This window comes from Aythya marila (genome assembly GCF_965140915.1).
Source record: "Aythya marila genome assembly, chromosome: Z".
Taxonomy (NCBI): domain Eukaryota; kingdom Metazoa; phylum Chordata; class Aves; order Anseriformes; family Anatidae; genus Aythya; species Aythya marila.
The window spans coordinates 23,432,614-23,455,891 of NC_139080.1; the positions used below are offsets into that span (position 1 = coordinate 23,432,614).

General features: G+C 39.7%; 1 protein-coding gene across 5 annotated transcripts in view; it reads left to right on the forward strand.

Annotated features, from left to right (window-relative positions):
- The window catches only part of MAST4 (microtubule associated serine/threonine kinase family member 4), a 300,676-nt gene extending 277,909 nt beyond the window's left edge, over positions 1-22,767 (forward strand). For all 5 annotated transcript variants that reach the window (XM_082783232.1, XM_082783235.1, XM_082783233.1 and 2 more), the window contains 11 exons: positions 579-680; positions 3,633-3,755; positions 3,987-4,099; positions 6,807-6,934; positions 7,029-7,261; positions 9,015-9,215; positions 12,069-12,298; positions 13,613-13,735; positions 14,523-14,659; positions 15,364-15,545; positions 16,401-22,767. In XM_082783232.1, the coding sequence (XP_082639358.1) occupies positions 579-680; positions 3,633-3,755; positions 3,987-4,099; positions 6,807-6,934; positions 7,029-7,261; positions 9,015-9,215; positions 12,069-12,298; positions 13,613-13,735; positions 14,523-14,659; positions 15,364-15,545; positions 16,401-20,272 (5,444 nt within the window). In that variant the 3' untranslated portion in view covers positions 20,273-22,767. The remainder of the gene's footprint in view (positions 1-578; positions 681-3,632; positions 3,756-3,986; positions 4,100-6,806; positions 6,935-7,028; positions 7,262-9,014; positions 9,216-12,068; positions 12,299-13,612; positions 13,736-14,522; positions 14,660-15,363; positions 15,546-16,400) is intronic.
- The last annotated feature ends 511 nt before the right edge of the window (positions 22,768-23,278 follow it).

Here is a 23,278-nt window from a genome sequence, read left to right on the forward strand (position 1 = left end):
AGAATCAGAAGAGTGAGTTGTTTCTTCTCAAGTATGAGAGACTTGGAAAAAAGCTACATTGGCATGGATCTCTCCAGAGCAGAGGCCAATACCTCAGCCCTTAGTCATGGGAGTAATGACTTTAGTGAATGTCTAGCATTAGAGAACTACAGATGTAAGCAGTGACTGCTGGGTCAAGTCAGCTGTGTCCATCTTATCAGTAGTTTCCATTGAACAGGACTGAAATTTAAACCATGATGATTTGGCAGGGGAATAGGGGGACATCGGGGAAAAGGGACAGCATACAAGCTTGATGAAATTTTGCAATACTTTTCCACAAGCCAAGCATTGCTGTATTTTGCTGTTAAACATTGTTTTGGGTTAAAGGATACTTCTGACGAAAATGGGAGCATAAAAATAAGTTTATTAAATCTGTGTAGAGAATATTAAAATCAGAAGTAATTGGTATGCAACAGAGCAATTTGGAAAAGTTGTCTTAACTCTGACTTTACTGTTAGCTTACAATGATGGCTTTAGATAGCTTCTCCTTAATGTTGGGATCAGAATTAAATAATAAGAAACTGTCTTTTTCTTGCTAGATGAAATCAACTGGCCTGAAAAGGATGAAGCACCACCTCCAGATGCTCAGGATCTCATTACCCTGCTGCTCAGGCAGAACCCTTTGGAAAGACTGGGAACAGGTTAGGAGAACTACTAAAAGTTTTGTTAGTGTCTTAGAAATATATTCACCACTGGAGCTTTTGTTCACTTTTTTGGGGGGTTGGGGTGGAGATGGGAGGTCTGGGAAACATTTGTCGGGGCAAGAAGCATGACATGCTGTTATAGCAGGGGTTAATTTACAGATTCAAACCAGTAATAAGACCTTAAACAAGTGATGACTGTCCTTCTGTGGTGTTTACATGTAGTTATTCTCATTTATTATTCTCTTACTTGAAATAATAAAACAGGAACTTCTCAAACATCCAGTTAGGCATAGGATGGGATTACTTCATGAATGCAGTACTAAATAACGAAACTCAAAAACAGAGAAGGGGAAGACGTATACAACTGATGCCTGCTTTTTCAGAAGTATCTTTACTTGGCAAATTGGTTCTTCCAGGCGTTAATCAGAAATGACTGTCTGAAAGATCCTATCATTCTCATTTAGCACTATTATACTGCACGAAAAAGAATGGAATCAGAAGCATGAATGTTAAGGAAATAACATTCAGCAGCAGGATTTACATGGGAATTTGGGTGAGATGCAGTAATGAACATTACATGTTAATTTTTAAAGTGTTAGTGTATGGGACCCCTAGTCACTGACTACCATTCCGCTGGGCAAAGCAAATAAACAGAGCAAAAAAAAGGCAGGAGACTGAATATAAACTATAGTCTTACTTGTAGTGAGTATTGTTCTCCAGGAATATAAATACACTGGGACACTAAGGAAACCAAGTGGAAGGTTGAGTCAACATAACTACTTAGAAAATTACTGGCAAAACTGAGTCCAGCAGTTAGAGTGGGATGCATATTTTTAAAGCGAAAAAAAATAAATAAAAAGGAGCTTAGGGAATCAGTTTATAATTGTCCTTATCACAGCCATTCAGGGGGAACATGAGTATAGCCTAGACCCCAAGTACCGTTGACATGGTCTCAAACTACAGGTCTTCTTTTTGGAAGTGGTGTAGTGACAGAAATGACTGAACTGCGTGTCTCTTGTTCCCTGCTTACATGGAATATGAACAACCCTTAGCCTTCCCAGTAGCTGATGGTCTGGAGTAAGTGGCATACTGTAAAGTTTGTTCTCTCTTGCCCCAGTGCCGAATAAAGTAAGAGTGAGGGAGATATGATGTCCAAGATGGTTTCTCCACTCACTTCATCTACTGGAGAAGGCACCACTGTTGAAGGCAAAATGAAAAGCCAGGGCTAGTTCTGTTCCCTTGTTTTAAATATATATGTTTTATATATTTTACATATATACATATATATTTAAACATATAACACAAAATTTCTGGCATTTTTATTGTTTCATTGCCAGAATGCTCTTCAATGGTCACTTTATTAACACTACAATGGTCAATGTAGTGTTAATGCAGTGTAATGCATTAACACTAGCAATGTAGTGTCAACCTGTGAGAGGCTGGATCTCAAGTAAATTGGAAATTCTGCCTCTGTTTTGCTGTAGCTGGATGAGAAAGTGAATTGGCTAGAATGAGGCTGGCTTAAGTACTGTAATGGTCAGTGCAGCTACATGGAGCATCTGTTTTGTTTGTTTAGGGGCTGATTTCCTTTGACAGTTTGTGGTCTCTCAAGAGCTGGCAGTCTAAAGAAGAGAGTCCTGCAGTCATTCTTTGAAGCACAAAGGAGTGTTTAGAAACCACAACAAAGTTTTTTTAAGTGTCAGTAGCAATGCATAGAAATGGAGGCTGCAACATGACGGGTCCCATGGGGGCACTGGAAAATAACATGGTTTATCCCAGGCTCCGCCATGCATTTCAAATGACAGCCATATCTGTTTAATAAGTATTAGCTAGCTGCATAACACTCCATGAAAATGGTAATTGTGTGTTTGCTCAGGAGACCTGAGTGGCAGAGTCAAGCTGAAAGAAGAGAGACAGATACTGTATTCTTATGAAGAAGGAAAATGACAAAACAAAACAAAACAAAAAAAAACCAACAATCTCTTTGGGTCTGAAGTGTCTGATATCTAATGAAGAATTACACCATTTGCTTTAACATCCCATTACTATGTTCAGGAAAATTATCACTCCTTGACTAGTTACTTATGATTAGATATGATTTTGGTTTCCTTTGGGAAGATTTGGCTTTTATGAGTTTTTTTTTTTTTTTTTTCCCTGCTGCAGTCAGAAAATCAAAACCTAGAAATCTTAGCACTGACTTAGAGGTCAGTGCTGGAGAATTCATGCTTTTTCCATGGCTCTGTACTGACATAACATTGACTTACCAAAGTTTATGCTGTATATCAAGTTGGAGTAACTCCTGTGCAGTAGCACACATGTTTTCAGAATTAAATCTATGTTTATTAAAACATCTCCACCCATTTCCCCAGGTATTTTCAGCGTGTTATTGTTTATTGTTATTTCAGTATTTTGCATTTTTACAGTTGTTGTCTATTAATTTGAAACTAATGTAGTTGTTTAACACGTTATAAAAAGTAGGCAGTAATCTATAATGAGGTAAAATACACGTTATTTCCTATAGAATTGTGTATTACTGTCTTAGAAAAGGAGTTCCTAATCACCAATGATGTTTACGCTCAGCAGCAATGAAGAATCATTCTTTATTACTTTATAACTTGTAATTACTTTATAACTCATGTAATACACATGTTTACGTTTTTATTTCAGACTAATGCATGGCCAATGCATAATCAGTGTGGCCAGAAAAATAGAAATGTTAGAAGGGGGAAGAATAAGAAACTGCAATGCCAACCTTGATGAAAAATGGCAACGAAGAGGTGCTCTGACATGTTTAGGTGATACTAGTGAGAAAGGGTAGTAGGAGTTTGTACCTGCGGTGATGACTGTGCCTTTCCATGCTAATTTGCATTTTTTTCACGAGGGATTTAGTTGAGTTAATGTCAGTGGATTTGTTGTCATTTGCTCAGTGTTTTTCTCTGGCTCCCCCAGGTGGTGCATATGAAGTAAAGCAGCATCAGTTCTTCAGGAGCCTTGACTGGAATAGTCTGCTGAGGCAGAAAGCAGAATTTATTCCACAGTTGGAGTCCGAAGATGACACAAGTTATTTTGATAGTAGGTATTATATTGCATATAAAAAAAAAAATCAATAAACACCTTGCTTTGATTGTGTATTTTCTTAATGCTTTGAGAATCTCCTGTGTCAGAACTCTGGCAGCTGTACAATTTAAGTAGTGGTATGACATTTCAGGAGAACTAATAATATAATTGTGCTTTCAGTTAATAATAAAGCTTATTACCCTTTTCTACTTGCCAATTCAAATAATTTATTACACTTGTCTGTAGCTCGTTCTGAGAAATACCACCATATGGAAACTGAGGAAGAAGATGATACAAATGATGAAGATTTTAATTTGGAGATAAGACAGTTTTCCTCATGTTCACACAGATTTTCTAAAGTGAGTAAAAATTGCTATAATGTTAATACATATTTAATGCATAAGTGTTTTGATGCTTTTCTAAAGTTTAGAAATGTTAGATATGAAAGAGGTATACAGGGTGTACATATACAATGTTTCTTGAAACATTAACTGAAATTTAAGTGAGAATGAAATGGGTACCATGAATACCAAAAACATGAAAATATTGTATAAGAAAATGATTTCTTGAATCCTTAAGTAATAGAAAATGATATAAATAGTTTGATATTTTCTTTAGAAAATGCATGTGGGTTTTCTTTATGCATAGTTTGAACGTTTCTCCAGTTGTACTTGCAGATGATGGCATAACAAAGATTGCAGTACTAGCCTATAGTAGTGGTGAGCTTAAGTGGCAATAAACTGTAAAGAAGAAGCAACATGTGATTTGGTCAAAAAAAAAAAAAAAGTGGATTTGAGTGAGTGATTTGAATGCTGTGAATTGAAGACAAAGCTGAGTGTCCAGAGGGGAAGAGATCCCAGCTAATTATTGCTGGGCAAGGAATGCAGAATGAACATACTTAGGAAATAGTGTAGATGAAAAATTGACAGGAGATAATGGATTAAGAAGCAGAATGCCTAATGAGTATGCTTTTAATAGTAGGCAGCAGTGACTTTCAAAAGCTTTCTATTAATGAGCAGTTTGTTTAATACGTTTTAAGAACTATTTAAAGGTAATTCAAAAATGCATGAAGGTTAACAAGGCCAAGTGCCGGGTCCTCCACCTGGGGCTCAATAACCCCAAGCAGAGCTACAGGCTGGGAGATGAGTGGTTGGAGAGCTGCCAGGCAGAGAAGGACCTGGGAGTGATGGTTGATAGTCGGCTGAATATGAGCCAGCAGTGTGCTCAGGTGGCCAAGAAGGCCAACGGCATCCTGGCTTGTATCAGGAACAGTGTGACCAGCAGGGCTAGGGAGGTGATCGTCCCCCTGTACTCGGCTCTGGTGAGGCCGCACCTCGAGTACTGTGTTCAGTTTTGGGCCCCTCGCTACAAGAAGGACATCGAGGTGCTTGAGCGGGTGCAGAGAAGGGCGACGAAGCTGGTGAGGGGCCTGGAGAACAAGTCCTACGAGGAGCGGCTGAGGGAGCTGGGCTTGTTCAGCCTGGAGAAGAGGAGGCTCAGGGGCGACCTTATCGCTCTCTATAGGTACCTCAAGGGAGGCTGTAGCGAGGTGGGGGTTGGCCTGTTCTCCCACGTGCCTGGTGACAGGACGAGGGGGAATGGGCTTAAGTTGAGCCAGGAGAGTTTTAGGTTGGATGTTAGGAAGAACTTCTTTACTGAAAGGGTTGTGAGGCACTGGAACAGGCTGCCCAGGGAAGTGGTGGAGTCACCATCCCTGGAGGTCTTTAAAAGACGCTTAGATGTAGAGCTTAGGGATATGGTTTAGTGGGGACTGCTAGCGTTAGGTCAGAGGTTGGACTCGATGATCTTGAGGTCTCTTCCAACCTAGAAATTCTGTGAAACTCTGTGAAAAATGTATGTTTGTTTGTATCTTGTTTGTTATGCTTTAATTAACTGGTATATTTCGTAGTGGCTTTGCAGTACTACACATATATGGTATCTGTGATAGCATGGAGGAGCAGAGACAGGAGTTGTAGATATAGTTGTTTTCTGTGTGAACTCTTTATTTTCACTTGGTGACATGTTTCAAATTCAGATATTAGTAAATGATTCAGTCTTTTTGAAGATACCTTGGACAAGATAACTTGCCTCTGTGGAGATACCTTGAAGAGGCAGTGGGAGCCAACTGAAACACAAGAAGTTCCGTCTGAACCTAAGGAAGCATTTTTTGTAATTGAGAGTGTGTCAGAGAACTGGCATAGATTGCCCAGAGAGGTGGTGGAGTCTCCCTCTTTGGAGATTTTCAAAAGCAGCCTGGACATAGTCCTGGGCAACCTGCTCTAGGAGTCCCAGCTTGAGCAGGGGTGTTGAACCAGGTGGCCTCCAGAAATCCTTTCCAACCATTGTTTGATTCTGGGCTTTTGTGTGCTTCTACCCCCTCTGTTCCATAATAATGATTTAGTAAGTTAATGTCATTATGTCACTGTGCCCTAGCTGCAACTGCCAAGCTGTAGAATATACAGCTGACAATTTCTATATGCTGTTTGTCAGCTAAGCAAGCAGACTTCTGAAATGTTAAGAATTTATTTTTTCTAAATCCTTTAGCCAAGTAATTTATCCTTTCCTTCTCAGTCTTAAATTCTTGAGAATTTATTCTTTAATTCTGAGATTCATTTGTCTGCTTTCCACATCTGACTGGCAGATACTTAGTCAGTTTCCTAGGTAGAGTTTTTTTTCTTTTGTGATTTTCTGGTTATGAGTAAATTCAGCATTTGCATTGATCCTGTGACATGGAGACCCCAAGGCGATGGATTTTGTTTGTAGTCTTGTGGTTCACACAGTGAAATGCAGAGAAAGCTGATGAATTTGTAATGAGAAGAGATACTATTCATGACCCTGTATATGGAGCCAAGAAAGCAAAACGTCTTAAGAACAGAAAGTATAGAAATATAAAAAGGCTCAAGAATTTTGAAGTTTACACTGTGAAATACTGTATAAGAGAGTACATGCAGAGTACCACTTGAAATAAACGTACTTTCCTGAATATCTTTTTATATCAATTGTCAGTGATGTGGGCTGGGCTTTTTTATATGATTGTGTGTGGTTTGTTTGTTTCTTCTGTAACAGGTTTTTAGTAGCATAGACCGAGTCACTCAAACACAAGGTGAAGAAAAGGAAGATGCAGGAGACAAAACAAAGAGTGTGACATTGCCTTCAGTGGAATCTTTAAGCTGGAGTTCAGAATATTCTGAAATGTAAGTAGAAGGAAGTGGTCCACATCCTGCTAGTCAGCTAGCAAGCCACCTCATCTCAGCTAACTGCATGAGAGTTTGCTTATTTTTATTGCAGACAACAAATATCTACATCCACCTCCTCGGACACTGAGAGTAGCCGGCAGCGACATAGTTCAGGTTTACTGCCAAAGCTGGCCATATCAGCTGAAGGAGAACAGGATGATTCTACCTGCTTAGTGGGGCCCCGGGAAGAACAGGAAAAGCCTCCGTTAGTGAGCGAGGAAACAGTGCAAGATGAACCTGAAGTAACCACTCCAGCAAGTACTATCAGCAGCTCCACACTATCAGGTAATTCAGGGTGGGTCTCTTGACTGATGACATTAGAAACAGTTGTGAGTCTTTGTTTAGCACTTAAATTCAAGGATTTAGAAATCCTGCATTTCAGTACTGCTTAAAAGAAAATAACTCAAGAGGGCTCTGGTTTGGAGAAAATGAGTCATAGGTCCCATAAGCACTTTAAGCACTATTTTTATACCTTCCCATGCCTAGGTTGATGATTTTTTGATTGATCATCCTGGAGTCTTTCCAGCTGATCTGTATAGCTATTTTCTAACACTCTGTGCTGCACTGTTACATGTTTTTAGTTAAGACTTTCCAGTGATGTATATTTGTTTCAGAATTGGCAGGGTTGCCTTTGGTTTGTAGAAATTGGTTTGTAAGGTTGCCTTTGGTTTGTAGTTGTCTCATTTGAAATCTAGGAAGAAGCATAATAAACCATTCCTTAAATAATGTGTCTCCTTTATGCATCCCTTTCCCAACACAAACATTTGAATAGATTGCAGGAGGATCCAGGGCCCTACTATCTTGCTTGTTTGTACTTTCAGAGGAGAGTTCCATGTTTCTGTGGGAAAAACTGCTACTTAACACAGATCTCAGCTTGTATCAGTCTCACATTTGACCCTATGTATGTTCCGGTTACCTCCTCTCCACATTTACATTTTTTTACCTCAATAAGTTATCTCAAGATAACCCTTGTATCGTGTATCCTTTCTATTCCTATGCCCGTGATTTCCCTTATTGTCTGTATTTTCTTCCCTTCCACCCACCATTTCTGGGAAAATATCCTCAAGCCCATCCAGCTGTATAACCATTTCCATCTTCTTGTCTTGTCCAACATCTTGAGTGTGCTTTCTAAGCTGGGCTCATTCCCTTCCTCAATGTTACGTTGATGGAGTTAGCACAGCAGTCACAGATGTTAACTCAAATTACTTCTCGCTCTTTTATAACTTACTGATTACACTTAAGAATAATTTCATTTTTTTCTGTGGTGGTGCATTAGTAACAGGATATTCTGTGACCTTGAAGAAAAAATAGGTGTTTGTTTTGTTCAAAGGTCAGAGACCTGCTCTTTTTGCTTGTTTCATAAGGTCACACAACTTCACTTTGGCATCTTTGAAGAAAATTTTCACAGGTTATTCACTTGGCATAGGGTCTTCATGTGTTTTTTGTTTGTTTGTTTGTTTTTAATTGCATGAAATTCTGTTGTCCTTAATTGAGCATTGTGGAAAATCATTACCTATGATAGACTAACACCACTGTGGTTGTATACTGAGTTTTGTGGTGCGAGGTATCTTCCTCCTTGTGGAAGTGATAGAAAAATACTCAAAGAATAAAAGCTGTAGATAGTAGTTATAAATATAATTAGTGTTTTTAATGATTTTGAAGTTTGTTAAGCTGGCAACTTATGTAGGATTGGAACCTCTAATTTACTTCAGGTGAAGTTCATATGAAAAATAATTGTATTAATCATAAACTTAATCATTAAGTTCTTCAAGGTTAGCATTGCATAATGAGCTACCAAACTTGCTTCTGCTTTTGTCTACATTTCGCTTTAGTCAGTGACTACACAATGTTGCAGTCACTGTTGCATCAGTTCATTCTGTTAACCTTTATGCATATCTGAAAGAATTACTCAGATTTCTGAAGTGTTGTTCTATGGATATATAGACAGAAGGAAAAATCACCATCTCACAACAGTACAGTTTTTCCTCCCTGACCCCCAATTTTTGCTCAATATGTTTATTCCTTCTTCTTTGTACAGTTGGTAGTTTTTCAGAACACTTAGATCAGATAAATGGAAGAAGTGAGAGTGTGGACAGCACAGATAACTCCTCAAAACAACCCAGTGAAGTTGCATCTCATGTGGCTCGTCAGCGATTAGAAAGCACAGAGAAAAAGAAGATGTCTGGAAAAGTCACAAAGTCCCTTTCTGCAAGTGCTTTGTCCCTCATGATTCCAGGAGGTAGAGATAAATCTGTTGATTTGAAATGTCGTGATTTGTTCATACTGCATGTTTTATAATGTAAGTGTAAGATTTTGGAGAATCCAGAATGAATTCCAGGTCAAGTTTTGTTTTTCCTTTTCCCATAATCATAATGGTCTAATCTAGTCATACAGTTACAGTGGTCAGATCACACCCAAGAGACCTTCTCTGACAAGCAAACTGTAGCTTAGTGGTAACTACTTTGGTTTTGACCACATGTGTGTGCAGCAGGATGCAGACTTCAGTCCTTGTCCGTCCTGCAGTATGGTTGTAGCTTAAATTCTGAGCAGCTTGCTATGTACAGCTCCTTTAATAACTGCTTTTCAGTTACAGCAGCATGTTTGGCGTGGCTAGTTTTCTCCCATCTCCTGTAAGGTAAAGTGATAAACCAGAACAAAGTGTCCCTAAAGCGGAAATAGCCAATAAGCTCCTTTTTCTATTACATTGACTTGCAAGGAGTGATCACCATGTGAAGCCAGAAATGCTGCTATACATAAGTGGAAGTATAGTAGCAGTAGTATTTAGTGTTTCCAGGTGAAGCTCTGAGACTTCATATTGTAGTGGTTCAGAATCGAAGTCCAAATTTCCCAAACTAAGTGATTTTTTTTTTTCAGAAGTGGGATTATGCATTAACTTCATACACCAGCCATGTGCTGCCTTTAGACCTTAGGCATAATCTTTTAGTATCTGTTGGTGTGATAATGCAGCCCCGCTCTGCTTCATGTGTTCAAAGGTGGCTTTGGCAGTAACTTATGGTTGCTTTGAGTCCACAGCGTGGCAGAGAATTTTATGCAGGGTTGTAGGTTTTGGTTCTGACCGGCAGAGGTGGAGAGCGCTGACATTGTACACTTCACCTACCTCCAAGTTGTAAAGCACATATGCCTTATGCTCTCTGTAATTAATACCTTGGTGAGCAGATGCAGTGCTATTGTCCATGCATTTTGGAGAATTTTAAGAGGTGAAAGGACTGTCTGAGCACTATTAGTGCAGGAATTTCTGATTCACCTCATGATGTTTTCTACCCTTCTTCACCATACAATTCAAAAAACGGCATAGGCTTCCTGTGTAATATCTGTGATAAACACCAACTAACCATGAGAATTTTTAACAAGGGAAGTCAAGAGGAAAGTTTAAAGTCACAATTGAAGAGGAATATTTTGCCTCCGCTTTAGTGTGTACAACCCATTGCCCATGAAGAGAATGATTAGCATTTCTGTGATGCTGCCTGAATGTGAATGATCATTCTCACAAAATGCATGTGAGAGATGAAGATGTCTTTATTTTTACAATGGGAAAGATAGTGACTGTGTGTTTAGCCTGTGTAGGGTATTTTCAATTCTGAAAGCACTGTGGCCAAGAAGCAGTCTGGGCTTGTTCTTTGTATAGACTGTTTCTTTAAAATAATCTCTGACCCATAAGTCACAGGTGTTTTTTTCTGGTATATCCCTATAGCACTTAGTACCTTTTTTTTTTTTTTTTCTGCTTGCAGAAGGTCTACAGGGCATGCTAATTATTCAGATTAGCTATCACAAGAGCATGGTACACATGCGGCAGTCTACACAGACAAGCAACACTCATTTATCAGTTTGCCTTCTATTGGTTCTTTTCACATCTGTCAAGAATTGCTGTTCAGAGATAGTATAGTCTGAATTACAGTGTTTATTAAACTGGAGGTTTCTTTCAGTTTAATCTCATCATTCTATGAAATCTGAACTTAGATTTGGCTACATGTAGGAATGTTCTTGTCACATTTATATCAAGCAAAATCTCATATATTACTTAATACCGCCAAAAAAATCCACCTTATTCACATTCATCAATAAAATAAACCAGAACAACAGATGGCCAGTGTCACTGATCATGTGGCTGAGAGTCACAGGGTGAGACTAAAGAGAGAAATAGATGAGGGGATCTGGGAAAGTTTCAGATCCAGAGGGTGGTGACAGTTCAGCCCACTCTGGGTTTGGCTGGTAGTGGGAATTCAGCATTAACCCAGTGATAGCTATCTGTAGGAGCCTTTGGTGACTCAGATTCAGGGAGTCAGTATACTCAGTGCCTTTGTTGACAAAACCTATCTGCCCTCACATGACATTGCTTGGCACAGCAGCCAAACCTGGAATGTTTCTGGGCTGCATTCCTTTCAAGAGCTGTCATCTTGTTATAGTCACCAGAGTATTTTTTTATGCTGCAGCAATTGTGTTTACATTTGAGCAAGTGTGAGCACAGCGTGCTTTCAAAACAATAAAATAAAATGAAGCCATAATTGATATTGTTGTAAGAAAGTCGTGCGGTCTTAACTATCAGAATGTAGGAATGGAGATTTGGTACAAGCATTGTGAGTTACTGTCCATGTACCAATTAGATACTGTTGTTTTATTACGGTAGTGTTTTTAGATATGTAGAACGCAAACACTTTCTTTAAAACTTCTGGTTGATCTGACAGGTGGTTTTGGATGTACTCACGATAGCATCTGCTCCCAAAGTGATGTTCTTTTCATGTGTATTTGTAAGGAAGAGGATTGAGGACTGTTTTTTCAGAGTTAGCAATGAGTGTTTCATATCTAAAAGGAAAAAAACAGCCTACATCTAGCAAGTTAATGTTAGCATTAAGAAATCAGGTTATGCTATGGGGGAATTAAATTAATTTCTCAAATTGGGTTTGTTGGTCAAGCTTCAAACTCATTAAAGCTTCATGCACAGTGAGGAGAGAGTCTTTATGCAAACACAACGAAATAATTTGTCACAAAAGGTGTCATTAAATAGATTCCCAGTTTTGTGTATATGTTTGTGTGTGCTCAGAATGTATTCTCATAGGCACTTTTTTTCTTCCAGATGTATTTGGTGTTTCTCCTCTGGGAAGTCCTATGTCACCTCATTCACTGTCATCTGATCCTTCATCCTCCCGTGACTCCTCTCCCAGTCGTGATTCTTCAATTGCTGCTTCAAGTCCTCATCAGCCGATAGTAATTCACAGTTCAGGAAAGAAGTATGGCTTCACCATCCGAGCAATCAGGGTTTACGTGGGTGACAGTGATATCTACACTGTGCACCATATTGTTTGGGTAAGTTAAATCTTTTTCTTACATATAGCCAGAGAAAACTAGTGATATATTTGCTTTTGATCTTTTGTGTACATTGTATTTGCTTTTTGACAGCTACTCTGTAAAATGTGATATTGTGCTGAATAGTTACCTTGGAATGAAATTTGTGCCTGTGCACAAGGCCAGTGCTGGCAGTAGGGACAATTAGACCCATATAATACGCATCTTTGACAGGAGTGGTACCTATCTGTGACCACAGAACCATAAAATGGTTTGGATTGGAAGGGACCTTAAAGATCACCCCATGTGACCTTAAAGGGACCTTAAAGATCACCCCATGTCCCTGCCATGGGCTGGGATACCTCACACAAGCCTGGCCTTGCACACCACCTCCAGGAATGGAGGAGCATCCACAGCTTCTCTGAGCAGCGTGTCCCAGTGCCTCACCACCCTCTGAATAAAGAATTTCCCCTAACATCTAATCTAAATCTCCCCTGTTTTAGCTTAAAGCCATTTCCCCTTGTCCTACCCCAACACTCCCTCCCCTGCTTTCCTGTGGACCCCCTTTAGGTACTGGAAGGCTGCTGTAAGGTCTCCCTGGAGCCTTCTCTTCTTCAGGCTGAGCAACCCCAAATCCCTCAGCCTGTACTCATAGGAGAGGTGCTCCAGCCTTCTGATCATCTTTGTGGCCCTTTCTGGACCTGCTACAACAGGTCCATGTCCTGGACCTGGGGCCCAAGCCTGATTCTGCCTTTAACAACATGGGTCAATTTCACTTTTAGCAAATTTGGCACTTGTAAACAGGGTACTGTAGCTTAGAAAATGAAAGGGTTGGCACAGCCTCTCTTTGACTGGGGGCAGAGTCTGCAAAACTAAAACTAAACAGAAAATTTTGAAATACACATGAAGTTCATTAAACAGCTTCAATTAAGGAATTCACTAAAGTTGAGTTACTTCCACATTTGACTGGTCATTGGTAGGATAATTTAAAGTAGTGCTTTTGTTTAGAAATTTGCAAATCAGTTTGAAATATGAAAAACTTTGAGGATCTGTCATTCATGAAAAAGACTGACTATCAGTAATAAATAATGAGCTTTGAAACAATTCCACATCCATGTAAGTACAAAAATCAAGTAAGCAGTTGATGATGAAGTGATTACTTGTCAGATTTTCTTTTTTCTTCATTCATAAGGATTCAATATCTGTAATATCTGTATTTCTTTGTTGTGTTTAAAAGACAACCACTTTTATAGAAAGAATTGATAAAATAAAGCTACTCTTGAAAGTATGGAGAGTAATTAACAAGCATCCATTTTCTCCATCTATGATTTCTAGAATGTGGAAGAAGGAGGTGCAGCACACCAGGCTGGTTTAAAAGCTGGGGACCTGATTACTCATATCAATGGAGAACCAGTGCATGGTCTTGTTCATACAGAAGTCATTGAGTTGTTGTTAAAGGTAACTTTTGGTTAACTGGGACACATAAGCACTTCGCAGTTCCTCACCAGGGATTGTGGGGTTATGTTCTCTTCTTTCAGAAATTAGCTACCAGGTTTTATGATTGTTCAGGTACAAACTCTAAGCTGTTATTGCAGTGATGTGGAGAAAAGTTAGCGACTCTATGTATCCTAGGATGACTTTAGTTTCACTGCAAGGAACTGACACTACTACTGGTACACCTAAAGTATATTTGGGTACTGATGCAAAGATGTGTATCTCTTTCAAAAAAACTTGACATATGCAGGAAAAGCACTTCCATGAATCCAACCATCTTCATCAGGTAACTCAAGCTATTGACGATAATACTACTTCTCGTTTTCTCCTTATCAACGTGAAATCAATGAGGAAAAGTGGAAACAGAGAATTTGAAATGTATTCCTACTGTACAGGAACTTGCCTTTCATAATATTTAAATAAGATGTTTCTATAGAAACTTATTTCACTTATTATTATCAGCCTTGGTCACACCTTGCTCCCTTTTATCTAGTTAAAATTATTAGAATTTCTTATTGTCCTGAAGCTGGTCCTTGGAATTAAGTAGTTTAGAAATCTTGCCAGCAGTTTGAGAATTTTCCAGTCATCATTTATCTGACATAAATTAGCCTGGCAACTTCTGCATGGAGTTCCCTATGCTGCCAGCGCTTACTCTGTTGCTGTTTTATTGCATTTCTGTTTGTAGTGCAACTTAATTTAAAGCTAAGAGGTCTTCCATTACTCTGTCTAAAGATTGTCTGTATTTTGGCAGAGTGGCAACAAAGTGTCAATTATGACAACACCATTTGAAAACACTTCCATCAAGACTGGACCTGCCAGGAGAAACAGCTACAGAAGCAGAATGGTCAGGCGCAGTAAGAAAACCAAGAAAAAAGAGAGTTTAGAGAGGTGAGTAAATTTTTTGGTTCATGATGAATGTGTGTTCTTGTGTGTGTGGACATAACAAATAATTTTAAAATCAAGTTAATCCAATTCCCTCTCATACTTCCTGCCCCTCTTTTTTACCTTCTTCTATGAGATCCTGTGGGTGTAATGCATTCTGTCATTCCCATTTTGCCTATAGTATATCCATTAAAATGCCACTTAAAAATTTTCCAGGGTTTACAAACGATTATGGGGAAGCAAATGAGTAACTGCGGTGGTGTCTTCATTTGGATTCAGTATAGCTTTTTCTACTTCATTAAATTTTCTAGTACTAAGTTTATGTATATTTTTTCGCTTTGATGCTAATGTTTACACATATTCCACAAATACATTGCTTGTACTGTATAGATACTGAGTTTTGGTGGGCTCTTAAGAAAATTAAGATTTATGCTCATAAGAAGTTAATTGTTCCTCTGAAATTCAATGAATACGTTTTAGTACAAATAGATTTAGTTAAAATATCTATCCCACTTATTAGCAATCAGGGTATTTTCTGAACTTCGTGCTTTGCAGACAGGTTTGGTTTCATGCAAACATAGGTTTCATACTTCCTTTCATGGGGGGTACTGGGAGAATGAAGCAACATCAGCCACAAGAGCTTTGCATGTGGTAATTGTATCTTTTCTGCATATTACGTTTGGATTAATGTTGTGCTCTTCTCACACTAGGAGAAGATCTCTGTTTAAAAAGTTGGCCAAGCAACCCTCACCTCTTCTTCACACCAGCAGAAGTTTCTCCTGCCTGAACCGATCACTTTCATCAGGGGAGAGCTTGCCTGGGTCTCCAACCCACAGCTTGTCTCCAAGGTCACCTACCCCAAGTTACCGCTCCACTCCTGATTTTCCATCTGGTGAGTGTAAAAGAATGGAGGGCAGAGGAAAATTACTTGAAATTGAAGTGTGTTCTGCTTCTTGTGAGCCCCCCAATGCTGTCATGCTCTGCTGAGAGCAGTCAGTTCAGACAGACGTAATTATTGAACAGCAGCTGGTTTCTGTCTGAAAAGGGAAAAAAAGATTCTTGATGCAAAATCTTAAGGGGCTCTCATGATACAAAATGGAATTTTCTGCTAGGTTTGTAGTTTTGTAGTTTTTGATAGAAAATGTAAGTCTACAAAGCAGTAAGTTGAGTTATAAACAATCCAGTTTTAGAGTACAAAGTAGAATCTTGCCTAGGAGAGGCTGATACAAGAATGAAACCGAGGAAAAAGTTGCTACATGATACGACTAGCATGGGTTCTCACAAATGTGGATTTATTATTGAAAAGAGGAACCAGCTGCTGTCAGATGTTTCTGACTTTTAAACAGGCTTCATCTGTCTCAATTTCCTATCGCACATTTGTTGTGATTTTAGTGTCTTCTAATAAAGTGAATGCTGTTCTACAAACCCTGCGCTGGAGGTAAATTATTGGTAAATCTTGATCATTGCTTTGAAGTGCCAGAAAACATTAGGTGTTCCTTTTAAATAGAAGGAGGCAAGAACTCAAGCTGGATGAAGGAACAGAGGGTGGAAGGGAGAAATAGCAACATTCTGGAATGATGAGTGTTTTAAAGCCCAGTCACTTAAAACCTTCCAAATCATGGAATGCTATAAGAACAGATAGCATACATCCTCTTTGGATAAGTGCAAGCACTGCCTCTCATTCTTCTGCTAGGCAAGATTGTTATTCTTGCTAATCTCATGCTTGGTTTGTTTCTTCTTTTTGTAGGTACTAATTCTTCCCAGAGTAGTTCCCCTAGTTCAAGTGCTCCCAATTCTCCAGCTGGCTCAGGACACATAAGACCCAGCACTCTTCATGGCTTGGGTCCAAAGCTTGGTGGGCAAAGATACAGATCCGGAAGACGCAAATCAGCTGGCAGCATCCCTCTCTCTCCGCTGGCACGGACACCTTCTCCAACACCCCAGCCCACATCTCCTCAGCGATCTCCATCGCCCTTGCTAGGACATTCACTTGGAAATACGAAAATAGCTCAATCTTTTCCTAGCAAAATGCACTCCCCTCCAACTATTGTAAGGCATATTGTTAGGCCAAAGAGTGCAGAGCCACCACGATCTCCACTCTTAAAGAGAGTCCAGTCTGAAGAGAAACTTGCACCCTCTTATGCCAGTGATAAGAAACACTTATGTTCACGAAAACACAGTCTGGAGGTGACCCAGGAAGAAGTGAACAGAGAATTGTCCCAGAGGGAAGTAACTCTTCAGAGTTTGGAGGAGAATGTATCTGATGTGCCATCACTCACACGAGTCAGACCTGCAGAACAGGGCTGCTTGAAACGTCCCATTTCTCGTAAATTAGGTAGGCAAGAATCCATCGATGAGCTAGACAGAGAGAAGCTGAAGGTCAAGATTGTTATGAAAAAGCAAGATTTTGCTGAAAAAGCAAATGCTGCTCTACATGAACATAGCAGCGAACCAGAAAATCCCAATACCTTAAGACTGGAAGAAAGAGACAAAAAAGCATTCCAGAAGGTATTAGAAAGATCAAATCAGTTTGAAACAAAAATCATTGCTTTGGAGACCCAGTCAGCTGGTGACATACTCAAAGACACCCTTCAAAAGAATGCAAACTTGAGATCAAATGAGTGCGTTGCTTTAGAAGCGCAGACGTTGTGTCATGGGCCTCCGCTTAGTGAATTCAGTCACCTTTCCTGTGACTTCAAAAGAACTTCCCCTCCATGCACACTGCAGGATGTGCCATCACAGTCCTCTGACAGGATGTTTAATGGAAAGGGAGAAAACACAGATAAAAATGTACCAACAAAAGAATTTGTCAAATATGAAAGATTAGATGGCAAACTTGCAAATATTGGTTATTTTAGAAAGAAACTGTCCTTTGAAGAAAAAGATGAGAGTGTCTGTCCAGTGCTAAAACCCAAACTGACAACAAACGCTCACGAATGCCTTCAACTTAACACAGTCAGACCCATAAGCATACAGCAGGATTCCACTACTGTTGCTGAGGGTAGAGCATTCATCAGCAGCGCACATGCTGCTCAGATTAATTCCGTTTCTTTTGTTCCCCTCAAAACCTTGAATGGCCGAGCAGAAACAGGTGTGGAAAAATCAGCCGTGATTTCCACTGAGTCACCTGTCAGAAAAAGTCCATCAGAATATAAACTTGATGGGAGGTCTGTTTCCTGCCTGAAACCAATAGAAGGCACACTAGACATTGCCTTACTTTCTGGACCACAGGCTTCGAAGACTGATTTGCCTGTGTGTGTACTGCCAGAAGGACAGAGCGCCAGCAGTGACGTGGGATCTCCTAAACATGCAGCACCACAAGAAGGTGGTGGAAAGGCAGAAGTGGCCTGTCAGAAAGAGCAGTTGTTAAGCTATTCAAAATCTAGCAAAATTAACATACCAGAACCTCAGATTCTGCAAATAAGCAAGAGTTCTCCAAATCCACTGGTCATGCCTGTGGCTGCAGAAGTAGTGACGGAGAAAAAGGCTTCTAGTCCAGCTGCTAAAGTCAGTGTTTCTGTTATTGAAGCTGTTCAAAAGAAAGACACCTCCCCTTCAAAACAGAAGGACAGTTCAGTGGAAGCAAAGTCCAGCGCTGTTCAGAGTCAGAGTGTTAAAACTACACAAACGCACTCCAAACTTTCTACTGTTCAGAGCACTCCTGAAAAAGCTCTAGGCAAAGAGAAGCAAGGGCAAAAGGAGTTGCCTGCCAGGCAGCCAATAACCCAAAGAAGTTGTGAACCTACCCCTGCAAAGGTGGAGGTGATCAGGGAGTCATCTCTGAAGGTATCTGTCTCAGACGTTCTGACAACAAGCTACTCCAAAAGCAATGAAAAAAAATCTGCTGATTTTGCCATGCCATCTCAGATACAAGGAAAAATGCAAGCGGCTGGTCCCAAGGCACAACCTAAGGATAGCAAAGATGCTCTAAAACAGTTAAACAAAGAAGACACTGTTGTCGTTAGTTTTGTAGAAAGGGATATAACCAAGCAGAAAGCTCTCAGCGAGTCTAAGAAAGTTACTATAGAGTTAAAGAGTGAAACTCCTCCATCCAAACGACCCTCAATGGATTGTGATCCTAAAAATGATAAGTCTGTACTGCTGTCCTCTGTGCAGAAGGACAACACCAAAGATTTGGGAAAGAAAGATCAGAAGCAGGTCCCTGACATAAGGCTACAGACCACTGAGAGAACACAGTCCAGCCAAGTTCCTCAGCAACAGCTTACTGCTCTGGTCTCCCCTGCTGCGAGAGATGCTGTAAGCAGAAACTGTGCTGTAGATGTTCATGTAGGTATTCAAGAACATGTGAAGCCTTCTGCCATCTGTGTGGAAAGCAGCAGTAATAAGCTCAGGCCTGCTTCTGATGTGACTTCCTCTAAGTCTAAGCACTTGGATAAACAGACCTTTTCACAAAAACCATGCACTCCAGAAACAAAAGAAAAAGAAACAATTATTCAGGTGTCTGTCAGCTCGCGGAAAGATGGCAAACATGCCAGTAAAAACGTGCCAGATCCCCCTTCTTTTGTTTCAGGTTCTTTGAGAAAAATGAACAACGAACATGTTCAGGTCGAAAAGCCTATGACTATTGAGCATGGGTTGGTATCCACCCTTCAAGTGAGCACCATCACTGCTGACACCAAACCCAGATCCTTTGCTCTTGGCCCAGGACCAACAGGGCCAGAGATTTCTAAGCAAATGCAAAGGCAAGAACCAGCAGGCTTTGGGGAATCCGCTGATCAAAAGCTGCTTCACCTCACTGAGAAACAAACCGTGTCTCCAAAGTTTTCCACTGTGAAAGACTGTCTCTTGCTGAGCAAACAGGCAGACAGAAGCCCTAGTAATCAGGCAGCGTCTCCAGATAAAAGACCTGAAGGAAAAACATGCACTGATGCACTTTATGTTCAACACGACAGTGGGAAAGTAGAGCCTACCCTTTGCCTCACAAACCGTGATGCCACAGCAAAAGGAACAGAAAAATCAATCACAAGTAGCAAATGCTCTCAAGATTCAAAAGGGAAAGGACAAGTTAATCAAAAACAGCCAGAGGATGCAAACAAGCAGGCTGCAGTAAAACATTTGTCAGGTGCCAGTGGGCAAAGTTCTTGCCGTGTGGCTGCAATGCCAGGAAAACCACTGACTAGTTCAACCAATTTCTCTGAATGTAGACAAGAAGCATTTGTTTTGTCTTCAGAGAAGAGTGATGCATCTTCAACAAAGGTTAAAGCAGCTTCACCTGAGCTTCCTGTGGCCAGCTGCAAGGAACTAAGTAAGAAAAGCACCTCTTCCACGGGGTATGGTAAGGCAGAAATGACTAAAAGTGTGTCACTGATGACCTTGCACAGTGCTGCTGTTGTAGTAGAAGCCCACCACTCTACTTCAAACACTGGGGGGAAACCCGGAAATCAAGAAAAGTCTTTTGTTAACACTGTGGATGTAAAGGGAAAAGATGCTGTTCAGGCTCAGCAGTCTGCTTCAAGAAAACAGAATGTAGGTAAAGATTTATCTAGGTCAGCAACCACACCTGACCGCCAAAATGCACTTTCTCATGACAAAGACTCAGCTCGGCAGCGGCGAGGAAAGGAAGCTTCGCGGAGCAGTCCTCACAAAAAAAACTGTTGACTGTACTACCTGCAGATATAACTACAAGACTAGCTGAAACAAAGACAATATATTTTGACCATCTTTAAACCAGCACTGTGTAGTGTCTTTGTGTGGCAAAGCTTTCATGTCACTGACAAAAAAGAATGGGGATATATAGAAAGGACTTTTTTTTCAAAATGCCTTCCCAATGTTAACCGGTAAAACTGTTACCATATAGTATTTGTACAAAAATAGATACACAGCTGAAAGCTGTTGAAGAAATGATTTCCTCTGTAAATACCTAGTGATGTGTTTGGGGTTTGAATGTAGCATATATACTTTGCTGCTGATAGCATTGTTTACTCTTCCCTTTTTTAAAGATAGTTGCTTTGCTACTTATTTGCCATACTCAAATATGAAACTGAATTACTAAAACTCACATGTGGCATGGACATGCACAAGTATTGGTCTAACCTGGAGGATAAAAACATGCCACATTTTTACTTAGTAAAAATCCTAGCTAGAGGTAAAAATACAAGAAAAGAATGAACATGATGGGTTATTATGAGTTTTTACATGTATTTTTAGTAATCAGATTTTGATAGTAGTGTATCTGGCTAACTGCTTCACCAGATCTAACACAAGATCTAACTGCATCTCCGAACTGCACAAAGCCTGCCTGGTAGAGTGGGTGTGATTAAAGATAAGGGAAGAGCGCTTGGCTATCACGGCATCCCAGGAGGAGTTGTGTTCTCTGATGGAATGGTTGTGCTGGTCTCGTCTGCAGGGAGTGCTTTCTGTCACCTTCCCCTCAGACAAGGCCGAGACTCTGAAGCACATGCCGTGTCTTTGGTTTCTGCTGCAACCCTCTCTTGGTTTCCTTGAGCTTTTTAAAATTCAGGCCCTTACAGTGTGAGGCACAAATATAAGCACATGACTTGCAGTACAATTATGTTCATCATGGGTTTTGACAAACTTAGAGAATGTGTGTTATGGCATCTAGGCCTGCATAATTAGCTTCATACAGCTGTAGCTTTTTTTTTATTATTTTTTTTCTATTTTATGGCAATTAGGACAAAAAAGACAAAAAACAGTTCCACTATCATATCTTCAAAAAAAAAGTTCAGGACATCCGATACATTTTAATAAGTAGCTGGGGCCTTATGTTGTAGACTAACTTGCTGTTTTTAGCAAGAAATTTTGGGTTTCACATTCATTTCTAAATGCATTGAGTAGCTCCATACATTTCATAACATAATCTTTTTATTTGTATGCAAAAACAAAAAAGAGTAATACTGTAATTATAAAAGAAGCATTTTGTAACAAAGGAACCTGTTGGAGCTATTTGGTGCTAGAATGTTACTGTCTTTTTACTTTTGCTAAGCCTTATTTAAATTTTGTATACTGTGGAACATGTAGACTTGGATCATTTTAGTGTGGAGATTATTTGTTTTGAAGGACAAAAGGTAAAACATGAAACGTACAGGAGCACTACAAAATATCCTTGCAGATGTGTGTTTTTAGATGACTGGGATCAACAGAATGGTGGTTTTGCTTATTTCTGTTTTATGTAGCTAAACTAGGCCTAGGCCCATACCTGTTTCATTGGGGCTTACGGATTGTCTTTTCTGTCTCAAAAGCTAGAAATTTGTTCTTAAAAGCACAGTATAATCTTGATTTGGAGGTTTGATTGACAACTGATAGGATTCAGAATTAACTTCCCTCTGGGAAAAGCTTTATTACGCTAATTAGTTGAGTTGGATTACAGCAAACCCGTCTTGGAAAGAAAATCATAAACAACTTCTGATTTTTCATGTGACACTAGAACATTCATACTGCCTTTGATGCATTCACAGAGGAGCTAGTGAGTGATGGGTAATATTTTTGATCAGTTTTGAAGAGAAAATGGTCTCAACATTTACAGTTTATCTGTGCTTTGGCAGTTACTACAAATGAATGCTAATGCACTTCAATATAACATTTCTGTCTGGGAGGTATTTCCTAGTTTACAGTCTTCTGCATTTTTTAACTCCCCTCTGTTTCCTTTAAAGCACATCTAGCTATTTGTTTACAGTATACCTTTATGTATATTTTGTATAGTTCACTATCACTTCTGACAAATAAGTTTTTTGCATTTTGGAAGTGTAACGGTGCGTAAGCTTGTGTTTATGTAGTATCTGTTCGTTTGTTGGGTGCTTACCTTATCAGTGAGCTGTTAGAGATCCTCCTACCTGTGTGCTACTTGGTCAGTCTTTCTGTGATTGTAGATTTGATGTGTTCCTTTGTAGCTTACTGCTGTAGATTGCTCAGCTTACCAAAAAAAATTAAAAAATAAAAAAAAAAAGAGAGAGAGAGAGACAAAAAAAAAAAAAAAAAAAGAAAAAGAAAAAAAAAGTTAGGGTCTGTGCAATAAAGTGTTTGCAGTCTTATTTTCTCTAAGAAACTCCTTATGGATGTCATAATTGTTGCATATTGAACACAATTATTTATACTTATGCAGTTGCATAACATTGAAATAAAAATTCAGCATGAAACACTGTTGTGTATTTTCCATTGATTGCTTTCGCTCCCGTAACTTCAGGCACATCCCTGCTGTACTCAGAGGTGGGCAGTTATTTTCTTCCCTCATACCAACCCAGTGCACCCCTTCAGGCACGTGCTGGCTAAGGATTTTGCATGAGAATCATTGTCTGGTCTAGAGAAGGAGGAGGTCTGGAGAGCCAAGTATCTTGTCTCAGGCAGTGGCTGGCACCACGGCACTGCTGCTCAGTAGGTAGGGGCATGGATGGACAACGTACCTGGCTGCTGGTAACAACTGCAGTAACCTGAAACGTGAGACTTCAATCCCTCCTCCACAGCGTACATCATTGTTCATTGAAATAAGTTACAGTGTTTTTCAGTACCTTCTCAAAACACACCAAATCTTCATTTATTTTTTTTATTCATGCTAAATTCTCCACCTTAGCAAATTCATGAAGCATGAGTGTTAAGTGCAACATTTCTTCAGTTTTGAAATCTCTACCCTTGAATATATTCAAATCTCCC